The following is a 16,534-nucleotide window of genomic DNA, read 5'->3' as shown; positions in this document are numbered from 1 at the left end:
TGATAATGACATTTCCTCTGAGAAAAATTCTGATCTAAGAAGACTCTTGTATAGATAAATTTTTTCATACCAATAGTAAAGTTTATGAAGTGGAATTATTTTAAGTGTAGGTTTATATGGTTTAAAGACAATAAATTACTTTCATTTTTATTAGAAGAAAAAGTTTAGTTATATTTTATGTGCTGTTTAGATTTGTTCTAATATTAACTCAAAGAAGCCAGAGATAAAGAATCTTTATTTTCTTGTTTCTACCTGGGAATGGAGCGATTCAGTTAGCATTTGAAGCTAATCTTGAAAAGAAAAATGCTCTTTATTATGAATAAAATAACAAGGATGTTATGACAAAACATGTATATAAAACATATACTCATTCATTAGCCTATATCTAATGTTTATTATCAGAAGCTAAGTTGGGGTTTAAAAAAATATATAGCTGGTTTCCCATAATTTCTTTTTTCCCCAGAGATGGCTTAACATGGGCTTGTATTTCATAAGAGAAATTAGATGAATATATTTGTTTAAATATATAACATGTAGGAGTTCCTATCGTGGCGCAGTGGAAATGAATCCAACTAAGAACAATGAGGTTGTGGTTTCAATCCCTGGCATCACTTTAGTGGGTTAAGGATCCGACGTTGCCGTGAGCCATGGTGTAGGTCCCAGATGGACCTGGCATTGCTGTGGCCGTGGTGTAGCCGGCAACTGTAGCTCCAATTCAACCCCTAGCCCACGAACCTCCATATGCTGCTGGTTCGGCCCTAAAAAAAGCAAAAAAAGAAAAGAAAAATATAACATTAGAGATGGTACCATTTGGTTAAAAAAAAATTTTTTTTTTTAATTTTAAGTGTTAAAAACTATTTTTGTCTAATATTTTAAGAGAATTTTTTAGTGTGCCTTATCACTAGGTATAAGTGCCCAATAATTTCTGTTACCTCAGATTCCCTCCCTTTTAAAAATTATTTTTACATACTCTTTTAAAAGATTTGCATCCTGAAATTTTCTACTTTTATTAGATTTGTTCGTAATGCCATTTTATGGGACGTTTACTCCCAAGAGCTCCCTCTCAAGTCTCCTGCTCTGGTTGACTCTTGGGGGCCGTGGAGGTGGATGGAGCATCAGTTGTGGGGTTAACTATTCACAGCAGAGCGTACTTGCTGGCCATCTTCTCTGGTCCAAGTAAATGCTGTTTCTCCATTCCACGCTGAGGTTCAAAGGTTTAGACTAACTTCATAGATCAGAGGTCAGGCACGAATTGCTGCAATTTGTAGTTCAATTCTGCCGATATGACAGAATTTCACAGCTATGATGATTGCTTTTTCCACTTCTGCACACAGGCCAGGCCGGGCACTTAAGTGTAATTTGTACAAGTCAGCCCTTGGCACCCAAGTTTAATGAGTAACTAGCTGGTGCCTTGGGTTTCACTGGTACAAGGTGCACATTATAAAAAGGGTCAAATGTCAGTGCACAGAGACGGGGGTGGGGGGGGGTGGGGAAGGATAGCTCCGTAACTACCACCTGTGAATCACACGTAAAGAATGAGTAATTTGTGTCCCTTTGAAAATACTTTCTGTGGTGTGAATGTCAGTGCATCTGTTTTCCTTGCTACTGAAAGAGGTAGATAGTTTTGTTAAAGATGAGCAAGAAAGAAGGATCTGATGAGCGATTATTGACAGCCGTGGAAAGTGAAATTGCAGGCTCTGTTTACACCTCCGAGGTCTCTGATTTATTTCTTAAGTACATCCCCAAATGTGCCAGCTTTTCCAGAATCTAGGGAACAAATTGGTAACCAGGTATTTCTGAGCCCATGGTATTTATATCTAGCATTCTCTACTCTTCATCTAACCCCAGTCGAGAATATCTTTCGCCAAAGTTGAATGTTGAGACTTGACAAAAATTTCTTAGCTGTTGGGCCTTGACAATCCATGGGTTTGCCATTCACGGTTTTGACTTCTCAGACATGACTGTGAAGCTGCAACAGAAATACATATAGAGGAATTTGTCATTTTTGCTATAATACAAATTTTAATTATTCTGCTCTTTGGAGGAATCCAGCTGGTTCTACACCCCAGTCTGGAAGTGTGGAAAATTAAAATCTTCGACATAAATATCATGGGCTCAGAAATACCTGGTTACCAATTTGTTTCCTAGATTCTGGAAAAGCTGGCACATTTTTAAGAAGTTTTTTAAGAAATCAGAGACCTCGGAGGTGTAAACAGAGCCTGCAATTTCACTTTCCACGGCTGTCAATATTCACTCATCAGATCCTTCTTTCTTGCTCATCCTTAACAAAACTATCTACCTCTTTCAGTAGCAAGGAAAACAGATGCACTGACATTCACACCACAGAAAGTATTTTCAGAGGGACACAAATTACTAATTCTTTACGTGTGATTCACAGATGGAACACAAGGCATAATTAGATAAGATGACCTGGGACTATTTTGGGTCCATTCTTTTTTAATACCATGGGGAAATGTATTTTTAAATTCCTCTGTTTCAAGTCCAGCACTCATGTATAGGCTAGTTTTTCTCTCTAATTTGCTGTTACACAGCGAAAGCTGTAAAAAAAAGATAAATCCAGGAATTCCGTGATGGCACAGCAGGTTAAGGATCTGGCATTGTCACTGCTGTGGCTTGGGTCACTGCCGTGGCATGGGTTCAGTCCTTGGCCGGGGAACTTCCACACGCCTGCAGGGTCTGCCCGCTCCCCCCCCCCCCGCCCCAAAGTAAATCCAAACCGTTTGCTTAACTTCGAGAGTTCTTATCATTCTACTCTTTGGCGAGAAACATTTGAGTTAAAAAAGAAAAAAAATAAATAAATGATACCATGCCAGGAGGCTAAATTCTATCCCTGATGATTTTTTTTTATTTTTGCCTTTTTGGCATTTTTTGGGCCACTCCTGGGGCATATGGAGGTTCCCAGGCTAGGGGTCTAATCGGAGCTGTAGCCACCAGCCTACGCCAGAGCCACAGCAACGCGGGATCCAAGCCGCGTCTGCAACCTACACCACAGCTCACGGCAACGCCAGATCGTTAACCCACTGAGCAAGGGCAGGGATCGAACCCGCAACCTCATGGTTCCTAGTCGGATTCGTTAACCACTGCGCCACGACGGGAACTCTGATGTATATTATACTTAATAGAATTTATGCTTTCTAGCAATGCCAGAAATGAAAATCTTAAAAAGTGAATTTGTGAGTGTGTGTGTGGGAGGGTTCTATTTCTTCATTTTATTCTGATGGAACATAGAAATAGCATTTGAATAAAAACGTGATACTACCAATAAAAACATGTAAATTATGTCCTCAACCTTAAAAAGATAGTAACAATCTCTCACAGTAATTTAATTTAATTAGTGAAGTGCCTGCTGAGTGCTAGGATTGGGTTTGGGACCCTGGGGCTATGGTAGGAAGTCAGATCTAGATTCTGCCCCAGTCAAATTTACAACTGACTGGAGAATATGGCTGTTACACCAACTCTTGTAAGATTAAACCATATCACACTGCCAAATATTCTACCATTTTTGTGTCCCCAAATGGCAGTTTCCTAAGGTTCAACCTAGTGTTATGAGCAGTGCTGTGAGGCATCACGTGATGTCTCGGGAATGCATTTGGGGAGCTCTGGGGCTGACCTCTGAGGAGTCAAGTGTAAGGGTGAGAACAAGCTGGCTAGCGAGGGCCACTGGTGAGGGTTTAAAGCCCTGGGAACAGCAAGTATATGGGGGAAAGTGACATAAGATGAGGCGGGAGGAGGAGCCCCAGCCTTCCTTTTACCCCTTACTAAGGGTGTTGACTTTATTCTAAGGGCAGTGGCAGAGAGTGTAGAGGTCTAAGCAGGAGGGTGACATGATCAAATTGTGTGTTGTTAAAGGGTCACTTCGCCTGCCCTGAGAGCCAGGTTGATCGCAGCAGGCAAGACTGAATGAGACAAAGTCCGTTGGGAGGCTACTCCAGCCCGCCAAGCAGGAGCTGGTGGTTGGCAGTTTACCAGATGCTTCCAAATACAGTGTCTCACTTTATCCTTGTAACAGCTCGCACTGGTGGTGTTCATATCAGCATCTGTCTGTGTACTGGTGAGGCTGCTGAGGCCAGAAAGCTGAGGGGCATGCCCGTGGTTGAATGCCGCTAGTGGCAGAGTGAGAACCAGAATTCATTCCGTCATCAGACGCTTGCCCCGCTATCTCCTGCTAGCTTTAGGCCTATGTAGTAGTGTCCCTGGGTGTGGGCAGCGGGTTCTTTAGAAAGGATATGGGTTTTTTTGTTTGTTTGTTTGTTTTTTGCTTTTTAGGGCTGCACCCGAGGCATATGAAATTCCCAGGCTAGGGGTCAAATCAGAACTACAGCTGCCAGCCTGCATCACAGCCATAGCAACGTGGGATCTGAGCACCCTCTGCAACCTACACTACCACTCATGGCAATGCCAGATCCTTAACCCACTGAGCAAGGCCAGGGATTGAACCCGCATCCTCTGCTGAGCCACGGTGGGAACTCTAGGATTTGTTTTTAAGAAACAGAATTCTGGAGTTCCCATCGTGGCGCAGTGGTTAACGAATCCGACTAGGAACCATGAGGTTGCGGGTTCGATCCCTGCCCTTGCTCAGTGGGTCAAAGTTCCGGCGTTGCCGTGAGCTGTGGTGTAGGTTGCAGACATGGCTCGGATCCTGCGTTGCTGTGGCTCTGGTGTAGTCTGGCAGCTACAGCTCCGACTCGACCCCTAGCCTGGGAACCTCCATATGCCGCAGGAGTGGCCCAAGAAATGGCAAAAAGACAAAAAAAATAAAAAATAAAAAATAAAGAAACAGAATTCTCATTTCTTGGTGGAGGGGTGAAGGTGAGGAAGTTATTTTTAGCCTAGGTTTATGAGAGAGTTGAGAGAAGCAGAACGTGACATGGATCCTGATGTTAGACTGGAATACCTTTGGAAAAAAATACGTTTGTTAATTTCACACATTTATTTTTATGCCCTGCCTCCTTCCAAAGAATAGATTTGAACAGCTTTCAAAAATACATATGGTAGGAATTCCCATTGTGGTGCAGAGGAAATGACTCTGACTAGGAACCATGAGGTTGCAGGTTCAATCCCTGGCCTTGCTCAGTGGGTTAAGGATCCGGCGTTGCTGTGAGCTGTGGTGTAGGTCACATATGCAGTTTGGATCTGATGTTGCTGTGAGCTGTGGTGTAGGTCACATATGCAGTTTGGATCTGATGTTGCTGTGGCTGTGGTGTAGGCCAGTGGCTACAGCTCTGATTAGACCGCTAGCCTGGGAACCTCCATATGCCACGGGGGTGGCCCTAAAAAGACCAAAAAAAAAAAGAGAGAGAGAGAGAGGTAGACAAAATAAAGAAGAGAGGCAAGAAAATCAGGGTAGGCAAATTAAGATGATGCCGCAGGCATCATAAGTTCAACCAATGTTTGCCTGCAGAGCCCACTATTTGTTGAAGAGGGACCTATGAGTAACTCTTAAGATTCACATGCCCTCAGAAATAAAAGCAAGTCAGAATAGCTTTTTCTTCTACTGGAATCTAAGAAAATGTCCCCATGTGGTCTTCCTAAAGACTCCGTGATATAATGGACAATCGTCACACCTTTTTCATAGCACAAGGAGTGGGCGAGGGGTTGGAGTAAATTTATTAACCTAGTTTTGTCTGGAAATCATTTCCTTCCTCTAAGAACTTCCCCATAAATCCTAAGTAACTTTCAATAGGACCGTTTCCTCCGCAGTAAAGTGGAGGATTTGTACTGGAGATGGACATCTCATCTCCAATGGGGGGTACCCAATACTGTGTCAGGAGTGTGAAGCCACATGAAAAAAGTGGCATGTGGGTTTTGCCAGAAGATTTTTATGACCAAACAATATAAACATTTTTATGAAATGTGTTGTGTTTGGAGTCATTCTAGAAAATCAGATTTTTCTGGAAACAGCTGACCCTAAGTTTTATTTTGAGGAAAATGTCCTCTTACTTGAATAGTCATGGGAGACACATCAACAATCCTTTCCTTCATTAAGATTTAGCACAAAACTATATAAAACCTGTAATTTCATTTATATATTAATAATTTGCTTCCAGTTCATAGAGTTTACATGTCTATTACCATGATTATTTTTCAAAGGGGAAAATTTGCCGTTATAGAGAGAAAACTTACAATTCTGCACAAATTATATGTGCCAGGAATGGTGCTTTATAAATATTTTCTCTGTTCTCCATACAGTCCTGCAAGGAATTAGCTCCATTTTATGGATGTGGAGACTGAGGCTCAGAAAAGTTGAATAAAATTTGTCTGGATTCATTTAGCTAGGAAATGAAGCATGCAGGTGTCTACATTTTATTCTGTTGCCTTGACAGTAAATTTCAGAGTACACCTTGTTAACTTGCACATTTATTTTTATTTATCAACACGGTGATGTTGATCATTAAATATTATCCAGGATGTGGCATTTGGGAAATTTTCCTCACAGATGAGGGTGAGGATTATATGCTTTGAGGTGTTCAGAATTTAATAGCTATGACTCTATGATTTATTTGAGGGTGTGGATTTTTTTTTCTCCAAAGATCATTGATAATAAGAATTCAAATCAGTTCATGGTTTAGTTTTGTTTTTTGTTTTCTTTTTACAGCCGCATCTGCAGCATATGGAGGTTCCCAGGCTAGGGGTCAAATTGGAGCTGTAGTTACCAGCCCACCCCACAGCCACAGCAACGCAGGATCCGATCCACATCTGCGACCTACCCCACAGCTCATGGCAACGCTACTGAGCAAGGCCAGGGGTCGAACCCACGTCCTGATGGATACTAGTCAGGCTCGTTACTTCTGAGCCACGAGGGGAACTTCCTCATGGTTTAGTTTTATTGCTTGTGTTCCCATAAAGTTATGGATCCCATTGAATGCCTTGCCAGTCATTGCACTATAAAGATAGTTATGGTAAAATAAATTTGGAGCTGTTACTGACTTTAGAGGCCATTCAATTGTCAGGTTCCAAATTGTGCTCTGTAGTCCTAAAGATTCTAAAGTGTCCCCACCCGTCCCCAGTGGACGAGGAGCAGAATGGGTGGGGATGTCTTGCCGTATATCCTCTACCTCCAGTTAGCCAGCTCCTATTCTGTCAGTTTATTTGTTTCTTCACCTAGGTAACGATTTGGTGGAAGAAAGGATGCTACGCCCCCAAAAAAGGAAGCAAAACAAATATTAAAAAAACAGTTTGAAAACCATTGGTGATCCAACTCTTGTATTGTTTCAAGAGAGCAAACTTTGGCCCAGCCAGGTAAAATGATTTGCCTAAGAACACAGAACAATGATTTGCCTAAGAACACGGAACACAGAGCTAGGGTTTTAGTCCTAGCTCTTCTTAATCCTGAAAGAGCTAGGATTAAAACCCCAGTCTTCTAGGGGCTCCCAGTCTGGTGCTGTAGCATCTGTGCCATATTGAATTGTGGCAGTCGCCTGGATCTTCAGATAGCTTCATGAGGGCTCTTCGTAGTTAGGAAAGAATATTCTTGAAGTTTGGCATATTGCATTTCCAGATGTGAAATAAAAATTAAAGTTCTGGGCATAGGATATATTTTATTTGTTTTGTTTTGTTTTTGTCTTTTGCCTATTTCTTTGGGCCGCACCCGTGGCATATGGAGGTTCCCAGGCTAGGGGTCAAATCGGAGCTGTAGCTGTCGGCCTACGCCAGAGCCACAGCGATGCGGGATCCAAGCCGCATCTGTGACCTACACCACAGCTCACGGCAACGCCGGATCTTTTAACCCACTGAGCAAGGGCGGGGACCGAACCCGCAACCTTATGGTTCCTAGTTGGATTCGTTAACCACTGCACCACGATGGGAACTCTTTTTTGTTTGTTTGTTTTGTTTTGTTTTGGATATATTTTAACATCTCATCCAGAATACCTTATCTTGCACTTGTTAATTTGAATGTTTTCTGTATCATGACTTATAAGATTATCCTAGGACCCCAAGTCCTATTTTTTGCAGCATTCCATGCAAAGAACTCCTCAGAAGAGCCTTAACTACATAGTTTAGGGCCAGAGTAGCAAGTTACTTTTATACCAACTGGCAGTGATTGGCTGGAGTGCTTGTTTCAGTGGTTTCTGAGACCCTCTCTGGATTCAGCAGAAAAGAATGTGATGATCCAGCGTGATGTGTGACATAACCCCCCAAACTGGGGGTTGGGGGTGAGGGGTCCATGAGCCAGTTAGTATCGTCTCCGTAAAGGGCACCACTTCTTGTTTTTGTGGATCTGTAAGCATAAAATAAAGCGTCATCTGTATTTGTTCCTAAACATCGTGTTATTCCTCTTGGAATCAGGGTGAGGAGGAGGGCCCTAAATAAGACGAGGGGAAAATAAAACAAATGGAAGAATGTGGACATGTTCTTATTACTGTTCGCTGTTTCTTCAAGGATATGAGGAGGAACGAAGGGTTGCATTTCTTGGCTTGTAGAGAACATGATAGAATAGTGGTAGTTCATTTTTTGAAGAGAATGGCTCCAAATTCATCATGCATATATGAAAATTATATTGAAATAGAAAACATTCCCAGCATTTTTTTCCTCCCTTAGGATTTGCCTCAAAGAGCACTCCAAAATTTGAACTGAGAAATCCCAAGGAAGCTGCCTGGATTTCCCTGTATATTCTTATTCTACATCGTGAAAAGGACCAGACGAATCAAATTGGTGGCTTTTGGTGAGTATACTCACTGGTGTCCTTTTCTTCTTCACTTAAGGAAAACCTCACATTTCCATTCTTGTCACCCAAGATATCTGCTGTATAAGCAATGAGGACCTGGTGCATAAACATGGGGCAACATTAGTGTTAATTCAGTGTGATAAGTCATTTTGAACCAACGGTGTAAATCCTTATTTCTTTGTTCAGTTTGTATCTTTGTGGCCCAAGAGGAAGAACTGCTGCTGCTGATATGTGAGCATCTTAGGAACAGAGTTAATAACTGCGTATTGTTTATAAATCTGTCTCCCTCACCATCCCCCACCCCCCAAAAGGACAAAATATTTCAGCCAGCTGTCTTTTGAAATTTTGGATGCAAGGAAGCCTCCTTTGTACAAGCCAGAACAATCCTTAGGTTTCTTGAACAATCCCTTAGGGCTTCTCTCATTTCTGTTGCTTCCCTTGTCGTATAAGGTAGAAATAATTGTCATGTCAGACTCTCCAGATCATGGCAATCCAGTGAATGACAACACATGCAAATGCACTTTGGCAACTATGTAATTCTCCGTGGGTGGGTGATCATTCTGTGTGTGCTGTGGCAGGGATGGGGAACAGGTGAGAAAGAGACTTCTTGTGTCAGCTTCACCCAGAACGGTGGACATCCGGGCCTCCCAGTGGCAGCCTTAGCCCTCACTGAGCTTCTAAGGCAGATGGAGCAGATCCCGTTTTTTAGGACGTGGCTGCTGCAGTCTGTGATCACTGAACAGTGTCCTGACCTTCCTCTTCCCTGCCAAGTCCATTTTCATATCCTCTAGGCTGGGTTCTGCATTTAGTCCCCTGAATTCAGGTACTCAGAGAGCTAAAGTTGTTTTTAATTATATATATATATATATATTTTTTTTTTTCTTTCTCTAAAAGCATATCACTGAGTTCCCGTTGTGGTCCAGTGATAATGAACCCATGAGGATTTGGGTTTGATCCCTGGCCTTGCTCAGGGGGTTAAGGATTTGGTGTTGCTGTGAGCTGTCGTGTAGGTTGCAGATGCAGCTCAGATCCCATGTTGCTGTGGTTGGGGTGTAGGCCAGCAGCTGCAGCTCCAATTCAACCCCTAGCCTGGGAACTTTCCATATGCCAAGGGTGCAGCTCTAAAAAGCAAGCAAACAAAGAACAAAAAAATAAAAAATAAAAGTATGTTCATTAAAGGAAACGTGGAAATTAAAGAATATTCTAAAATTACTTATAATCCCACAAGTCAAAGATAACCACAGCTAACATAGTATATTTATTCCTTGTTAGTTTTTAGAAATGTTTCATATATATCCTAAAATATTACTTAACAAGGTTAACGCAGTTGAGAATATGAAATAAGTATTCTAGCCTACAACTACGCTGTGATTTTTACAGCCATTTCCATACTGTTGAATGCCATGTTTGTTACATGACATAAAAATACATACTGGGAATTGTCTTCATGGCTCAGTGGTTAACAAACCCAACTAAGATCCATGAGGATGCAGGTTTGATCCCTGGCCTCACTCAGTGGGTTAAGGATCTGGCATTGCCATGAGCTGTGGTAGGTCACAGGCGAGGCTTGGATCCTGTGTTGCTGTGGCTGTGGCATAGGTCAGCAGCTGTAGCTCCGATTCAACCCCTAGCCTGGGAACTTCCTACCATATGCTGCAGGTGTGGCTCTAAAAAGCAAAAAAAAAGAACTATTTTTAATGACTGAAGCTCTAGATGTTGTCAGGCTATCCTCCAGAAACGTACTAAATTTACACTTGTCCTCCCATCTATCCCCACCCATTATATATGACAGCGTTTCCTTGCTCACATGTACAGATCAAATTCTTTTACCTTAAGAAGTTTTTGTTTTTTTGTTTTTTTGTTTTTTTTGTATTTTGTCTTTTTAGGGCTGCACTCGCAGCATATGGAGATTCCCAGGCTAGGGGTCTAATCGGAGCTGTAGCTGCCGGCCTACACCACAGCCACAGCAACCCCAGATCCAAGCTACATCTGCAACCTACACCACAGCTCTTGGCAATGCTGGATCCTTAACCCACTGAGCAAGGGCAGGGATCGAACCCACAACCTCATGGTTCCTAGTTGGATTCGTTTCCACTGCACCGCAACATTCCTATTGTTGTGGAAATTTCACCACTATCCACCTCCCGGGCTTTCTCATCTTCCCAAACTGAAACTTTGTACCCATTAAACAATAAATAATTGCCCCTTCCCCCTCCTCTCAGCTCCTGGCAACCGCCATTCTACTTCTATCTCCATAAATTTGACTATTCCAGATATCTCATAAAAATGGAATTAGAAGTTTTTTGTCCTTTTGGGTCTGAAATGTTTCACTTAGCACAGTGTCTTGATGGTTCATCCAAGTTGTACCATGTATCAGAATTTCCTTCCTTTTTAAGGGTAAGTAATATTGTATTTTTTATATATACCAAATTTTGTTTATCCATGCATGCATTAAAGAACATCCACCTTTGGGCTATGTGAATAATACTCCTGGGATCATGGGTGTACAAACGTCTGTTTCAATCCCCGTTCAATTCTTTTGAGTATATACCCAGTGGTAGAATTGTTGGATCATATGATATTTCTATGTTTAAGTTTTTGAGGAGCCACCATACTGTTTTCCACAGCAGCTGCACCATTTTATGCTCCCACCACGGGTTCCAATGTCTCCACTTGCACTTATTTCTATTTTGTTTTCTAAATACTAGACATCCTACTGGTATGAGTGGCATATCATTGTGGTTTTCTTTTTTTTTTAAGTTTCGGGACTTCCTAATTTATTTATTTATTTATTTAGTCTTTTTGCCTTTTCTAGGGCCGCTCCCGTGGCATATGGAGGTTCCCAGGCTAGGGGTCTAATTGGAGCTGTAGCCACTGGCCTACGCCAGAGCCACAGCGATGCGGGATCCGAGCCGCATCCGTGACCTACACCACAGCTCACGGCAACGCCGGATCGTTTAACCCACTGAGCGAGGCCAGGGATCGAACCCACAACCTCATGGTTCCTAGTCGGATTCGTTAACCACTGCGCCACAACGGGAACTCCTCATTGTGGTTTTGATTTGCCTCTTCCTAATGACTAGTGATGTTGAGCATTTTATGCTTGTTAGCTCTTTGTGTAATCATCTTTGGAGAATTGCCTCTTTAGCTCTTTGTCCATGTTTAAATCGGTTGGTTTGCTTTGTTGTTGTTGCATTGTAGGAGTTCTTTATATATCCTGGAAATTCATTGCTTATTATTTTGAAAAATTATTTTCTATTCCATGGTTGCCTTTTCACTCTGCTAATAGTGTCCTTTGAGTCACAAAGGTTTTCGTTTTGATGTAGCCCAGTATATATTTTTCCTTCTATTGCCTGTGCTTTTGGTGTCATGCCCAAGAAATCAGGGCCAAATCCAGGGTCATGAAGCCTTTCCTCTGTATTTTCTTCTAACAGTGTTATGGTTTTAGCCCTTACATTTAGGCCTTTGATCTTTTGTTAATCAGTTTTTGTATATAGTGTATGGTACAGGCCATTCTTTTTTTTTTTTTTTTGGTCTTTTTGCCATTTTCTTGGGCTGCTCCCACGGTATATGGAGGTTCCCAGGCCAGGGGTCTAATTGGAGCTGGAGGTTCCCAGGCTAGGGGTCTAATCAGAGCTATAGCCACCAGACTACACCAGAGCCACAGCAACGCAGGATCCGAGCTGCGTCTGCAACCTACACCACAGCTCACGGCAACGCCGGATCCTTAACCCACTGAGCAAGGCCAGGGATCAAACCCGCAACCTCATGGTTCCTAGTCGGATTTGTTAACCACTGAGCCACGACGAGAACTCCCAGAATTCTTTTTAAAGAGGTACTTTTCAATCCCAGCACATCGCAGTGAAGATGTGGGTTAAGCAAATGGCACACATATTCACGCATATGCTCATCCTCACTTTTCTCCCCAGTGTAGGCTTCGGTGGTTTCCCAGCAGACAGGTGAGAGAAAGCTGAAGCAGTTGGGGAACTAACAGCTCTGCTGGCTCAGCTCTCGTAACTAGGATACAGCAGTGAGGCGGTGGCTGGGATCAGCAAGCATTTCGATATAAACATGCTCCATGAAATCCTCAACAAAAGAACAGCAGGGGTAGACGCGTTTCAGGCTGAGAAGAAAAAGGAGTGTGTATGTGTCTGTGTGTGTTATGTGTGTACATAGATTTGGCAGCAGAGGGGAAGAGGGAGGTCACTCCCCACTGAATGTGACTGTGAATTGTGTGCTACAGCAAATATTTATTTGTGTTTGAACAAAAATTAATTTCTCTCTCTGTTGCTTTAGAGAAACCAAACTAGATCAGCCACAGTTATGTGGGCAAACTCTGTTTCCAAAACAGATACCCTGTTTCTGTTTTATGGTGGACAGAACCTAAATGGACTTACAATGCACAAGGTGAAGGTCTGCTTAGCCTTCATGTGCAGAATCTTGAGAAGGAGAAACTGCCAGACCAAGCAAGCTGCCTCACCTAGTATCACCTGGAGCAAGGGTCTGCCCAGTCCTGGCTGCTCTGACAGCCTTGGAGATAATAAGTGTCCCACTAACATGACTCGTGGTTGCAGGATTCTGTACATGAGTTAGAATCTCAACATCAGAACCTGGTATTGGCATTTGGGCATCCAAATCTCAAATAAATCAGGCTTCAGGACCTATGGGAAACAAAACTGTGACTTCGTCCATCCTCTAGTGGTTTTCATGACGCCGTAGGTCCTCGTCTTCTCTTTGCCAAAAAGGCAATTGGGAGAAAAAAAAAAGAAAAAACCAAGCCTATTGAGTTTTCCAGGTGGGATAAGCCACGCTTTCTAAAAACAATTTACAAGACTAGTATACTATATTTCCCTTGAAGCATTAAAGTCATTTCACACTTTCTTAACTCAAAGAATATCCCGCTGTGGGACCGGGAATAAATGACTGGCTTAAATCAGGGGTGTTTTTACTGGAATATTTCAATTGAAATATTAACTCCAAGTGCACACAATGAAAGTACAGACTGCGTGAGATGCGAACAGCAATTATGTCTCCAACAATAGTCCCGGGAGTTTAATGAACCTGAAAAAGCTTTAGCTTCCTGACTCCTGTACATTTCATTCTAAATGTCCTAGCTTCAGTAAAACTCTGGAGATAGATCTTCTGTTCATTTCTATCCTTAAATATCAGTCTATATTTCATGTGTTTCTTTAACTAAGAGTTCCACTTTCTGTGTAACTTTTATTGTCTAAGCTTTTATATCCATTTCTAACTAACTTTAACTGCCCAGTTAAATTATAGAGACTGGGAAAACTGGTTCTCTTAACCCCTCCACTCTCTCTTCTCCTCTTTCTTTTAATAAATATCTTTCCTCACAACAGAGTCACTTCCCCCATCCCCCAAAACCTGCAAACTCTAACTGGATAAAAATTGGAAGTTTAGCATTTAAGTAATTTGTAATTGACAAACTCTCTTCCCTTCCCTAGTTTAAAACCATATATTACTACATTTTGTTCAAGTGATGAATAGGTGGTAAAAAGGTAGAGGTAGTGTGTGTGTGTGTGTGTGTGTGTGTGTGTGTGTGTGTGTGTGTTATTTAAATAAGGACTAAAACAAATAACTAGTCAGACAGTAGCATTGCTCTATTCCTATTATGTTACTCTGGGATACTTATTAACCAAGGTAATTACATTTGAAAATCAGGGATATTAAATGAGCGTGTAAGATGGGAAAGAGGAAAAAAATAAGAAAAGGAAAAGATGAAATAAATAAGAATAGGAGGGAAAGAGGGCAGGCAGTAGTAATTTTTTTTTCCCCGACTAAGACCAGGGGTCCCAGTGCTGCTTCCTCACCTTTTCCCCTCTGAACAAGAGGTTGCCTGCCTGTGTGGCAAGACAGAAAATTGAGTGACATTATTGGATGGAGAAACGTGGAGATTTCCTATGTAGACGGGGTGAACTTCTGTATTATATTCAGCATCAGATTAGTTTGTGGGTTCTCTTCCATGTCATCAAGACCCGCAATCACATGGTAGAAAACTGCCCAGGAGCAGAGAGAAATACCCAGGGAGCAAAGGACTCTATCCCAGTGTGTGAGCCCCAGCGTTGTAACACCCAGCCTTTCAAAGTACCTGCACATAAAAGAGGCTTTGGAAACTGCCCTCATGGTTTGTGCCTGTTTCCTTGTGACATCAGTCACTACCAAATTCCTGAGGTGATAGAGTAGAAGCTAAGCATATTGGTTCACGAAAAAAAAAAAAAAAGTTCTCCAGCTCCCTGCCCAGTGCCTGCTTAACCAAGAAAGTTCTACGGAGCTTTTGATACAGTCCATCAGTGGTTGGTGGGGCTTTCCGCCTTGACGCCGCTGATGCCTGAGTTGTGTGTTAGCAGTGCCAGTTCCTGCACCAAAGCTGACCTGTCCAGTCTTTAGTGAGCTCCTTCTGGTCATGCAGACAGACTGGACAATACTTGATATGGCTATTTGTATACAGCTCTACATGCAGGTAAGCCACAAAAATTAATATATAAATAGAAAAAATGTGCAAAGCAGTTTTCTCGTAGTTATATATAATATTGAAATTCTTGGTGTAGCTTTATCCTACCATGTTTCTTATAAAAGACAGTGCTCATTCATTTGTTCTTTGATTCATTTATTCCTTTATTGAGACATTTCTTTAGTCAGTGCTAGGCACGCAGGATACCAAAGTGGAAATAACCTAAGGTATCTAAAATCACTTCATTATATAAAGTTTTACTTTTTCTGTTTTTAAGGGATCTCTATCAGATGGCCCCATTTCTTTAAAAAAAAATTTTATTATTAAAGTGTAATTGATTTACGCTATTGTGACAATTTCTGCTGTACAACCAAAGTGACTCAGATATATATATATATATATATATATATATATATATACACACACACACACACACATACACATTCTTTTTTAATATTATTTTTCATCATGGTCTATCCCAGGAGACTGGGTTTATTTCCCTGTGCCATATAGTAGGACCTTGTTGTCTGTCCATTCTAAATGTAATAGTTTGATGTAAATGTATTACAGTAGGACCTTGTTGTCTGTCCATTCTAAATGTAATAGTTTAATTGTTGTAAATGTAATTACAGTAGGACCTTGTTGTCTGTCCATTCTAAATGTAATAGTTTGCATCTACTGACCCCAAATTCCCAGTCCTCCCACTCCCCGCCCTCCCCTAACCCCATGCCTGGGCAACTACAAGTCCGTTCTCTCTGTATGTGAGTCTGTTCCTATTTTGGAGACAGGTTCATTTGTGCCATATTTTAGATTCCACATATAAGTGATGTCATACAGTATTTGTCTTTCTCTTTATGACTTACTTCATATCATTTTGTATGATAATCTCTAGTTGCATCTTTTTTACGGCTAAGTAGTAGTCCATTGTATACATGCAACACAACTTCTTAATCCAGTCATCTCCTATGGACTTTTACATTGCTCCTATGTCTTGGCTATTGTGAGTAGTGCTGTTATGAACACCGAGGTACATGTGTCATTTTTAATTATAGTTTTGTCTGGATATATGCCCAGGAGTAGGTTTGCTGGATCATGTGGTAATTCTGTTTTTAGTTTTCTGAGGAACCTCCATACTATTTTCCATAGTAGTTATACCAATTTACATTCCCACCAACTGTGTAGGAGGGTTCCCTTTTTTTCACACCTTATCCAGCATTTATTATTTGTAGACTTATTTAATGATGGCCATTCTGACCTGTGTGAGGTGGTTTCTCAATGTAGTTTTGATTTGCATTTTTCTAATATTTAGTGATATTGAGCATCTTTTCATGTGCCTACTGATGGCAATCCCCTTCTTATAATAAAGAAAAACTACT

The 16,534-nt window shown here is 41.5% G+C and overlaps 1 protein-coding gene across 50 annotated transcripts in view; it reads left to right on the top strand.

Moving 5' to 3' along the window:
* RBM47 (RNA binding motif protein 47) overlaps nucleotides 1-16,534 on the top strand; it is a 303,668-nt gene that overhangs the window by 251,732 nt on the left and 35,402 nt on the right. For 41 of the 50 annotated variants that reach the window (XM_084971907.1, XM_084971928.1, XM_084971917.1 and 38 more), the window contains one exon: nucleotides 8,560-8,683. Coding sequence is in view for 7 of the 50 variants with exons in the window: in XM_021101123.2 (XP_020956782.1) it covers nucleotides 8,560-8,683 (124 nt within the window). In the remaining 43 variants the exon portion in view is untranslated. Of the gene's footprint in view, nucleotides 1-7,126; nucleotides 7,261-8,559; nucleotides 8,684-16,534 lie in introns of all 50 variants that reach the window. The other 9 variants (XM_084971911.1, XM_084971935.1, XM_084971924.1 and 6 more) reach the window with 1 other exon arrangement.

This window comes from Sus scrofa, chromosome 8, assembly GCF_054392235.1.
Source record: "Sus scrofa isolate SSC_HxYL_T2T_F1_AM1 chromosome 8, Sscrofa_HxYL_maternal_Yorkshire_Landrace_v2.0, whole genome shotgun sequence".
Lineage (NCBI taxonomy): Eukaryota > Metazoa > Chordata > Mammalia > Artiodactyla > Suidae > Sus > Sus scrofa.
This window is presented reverse-complemented; position numbering and strand designations above follow the sequence as displayed.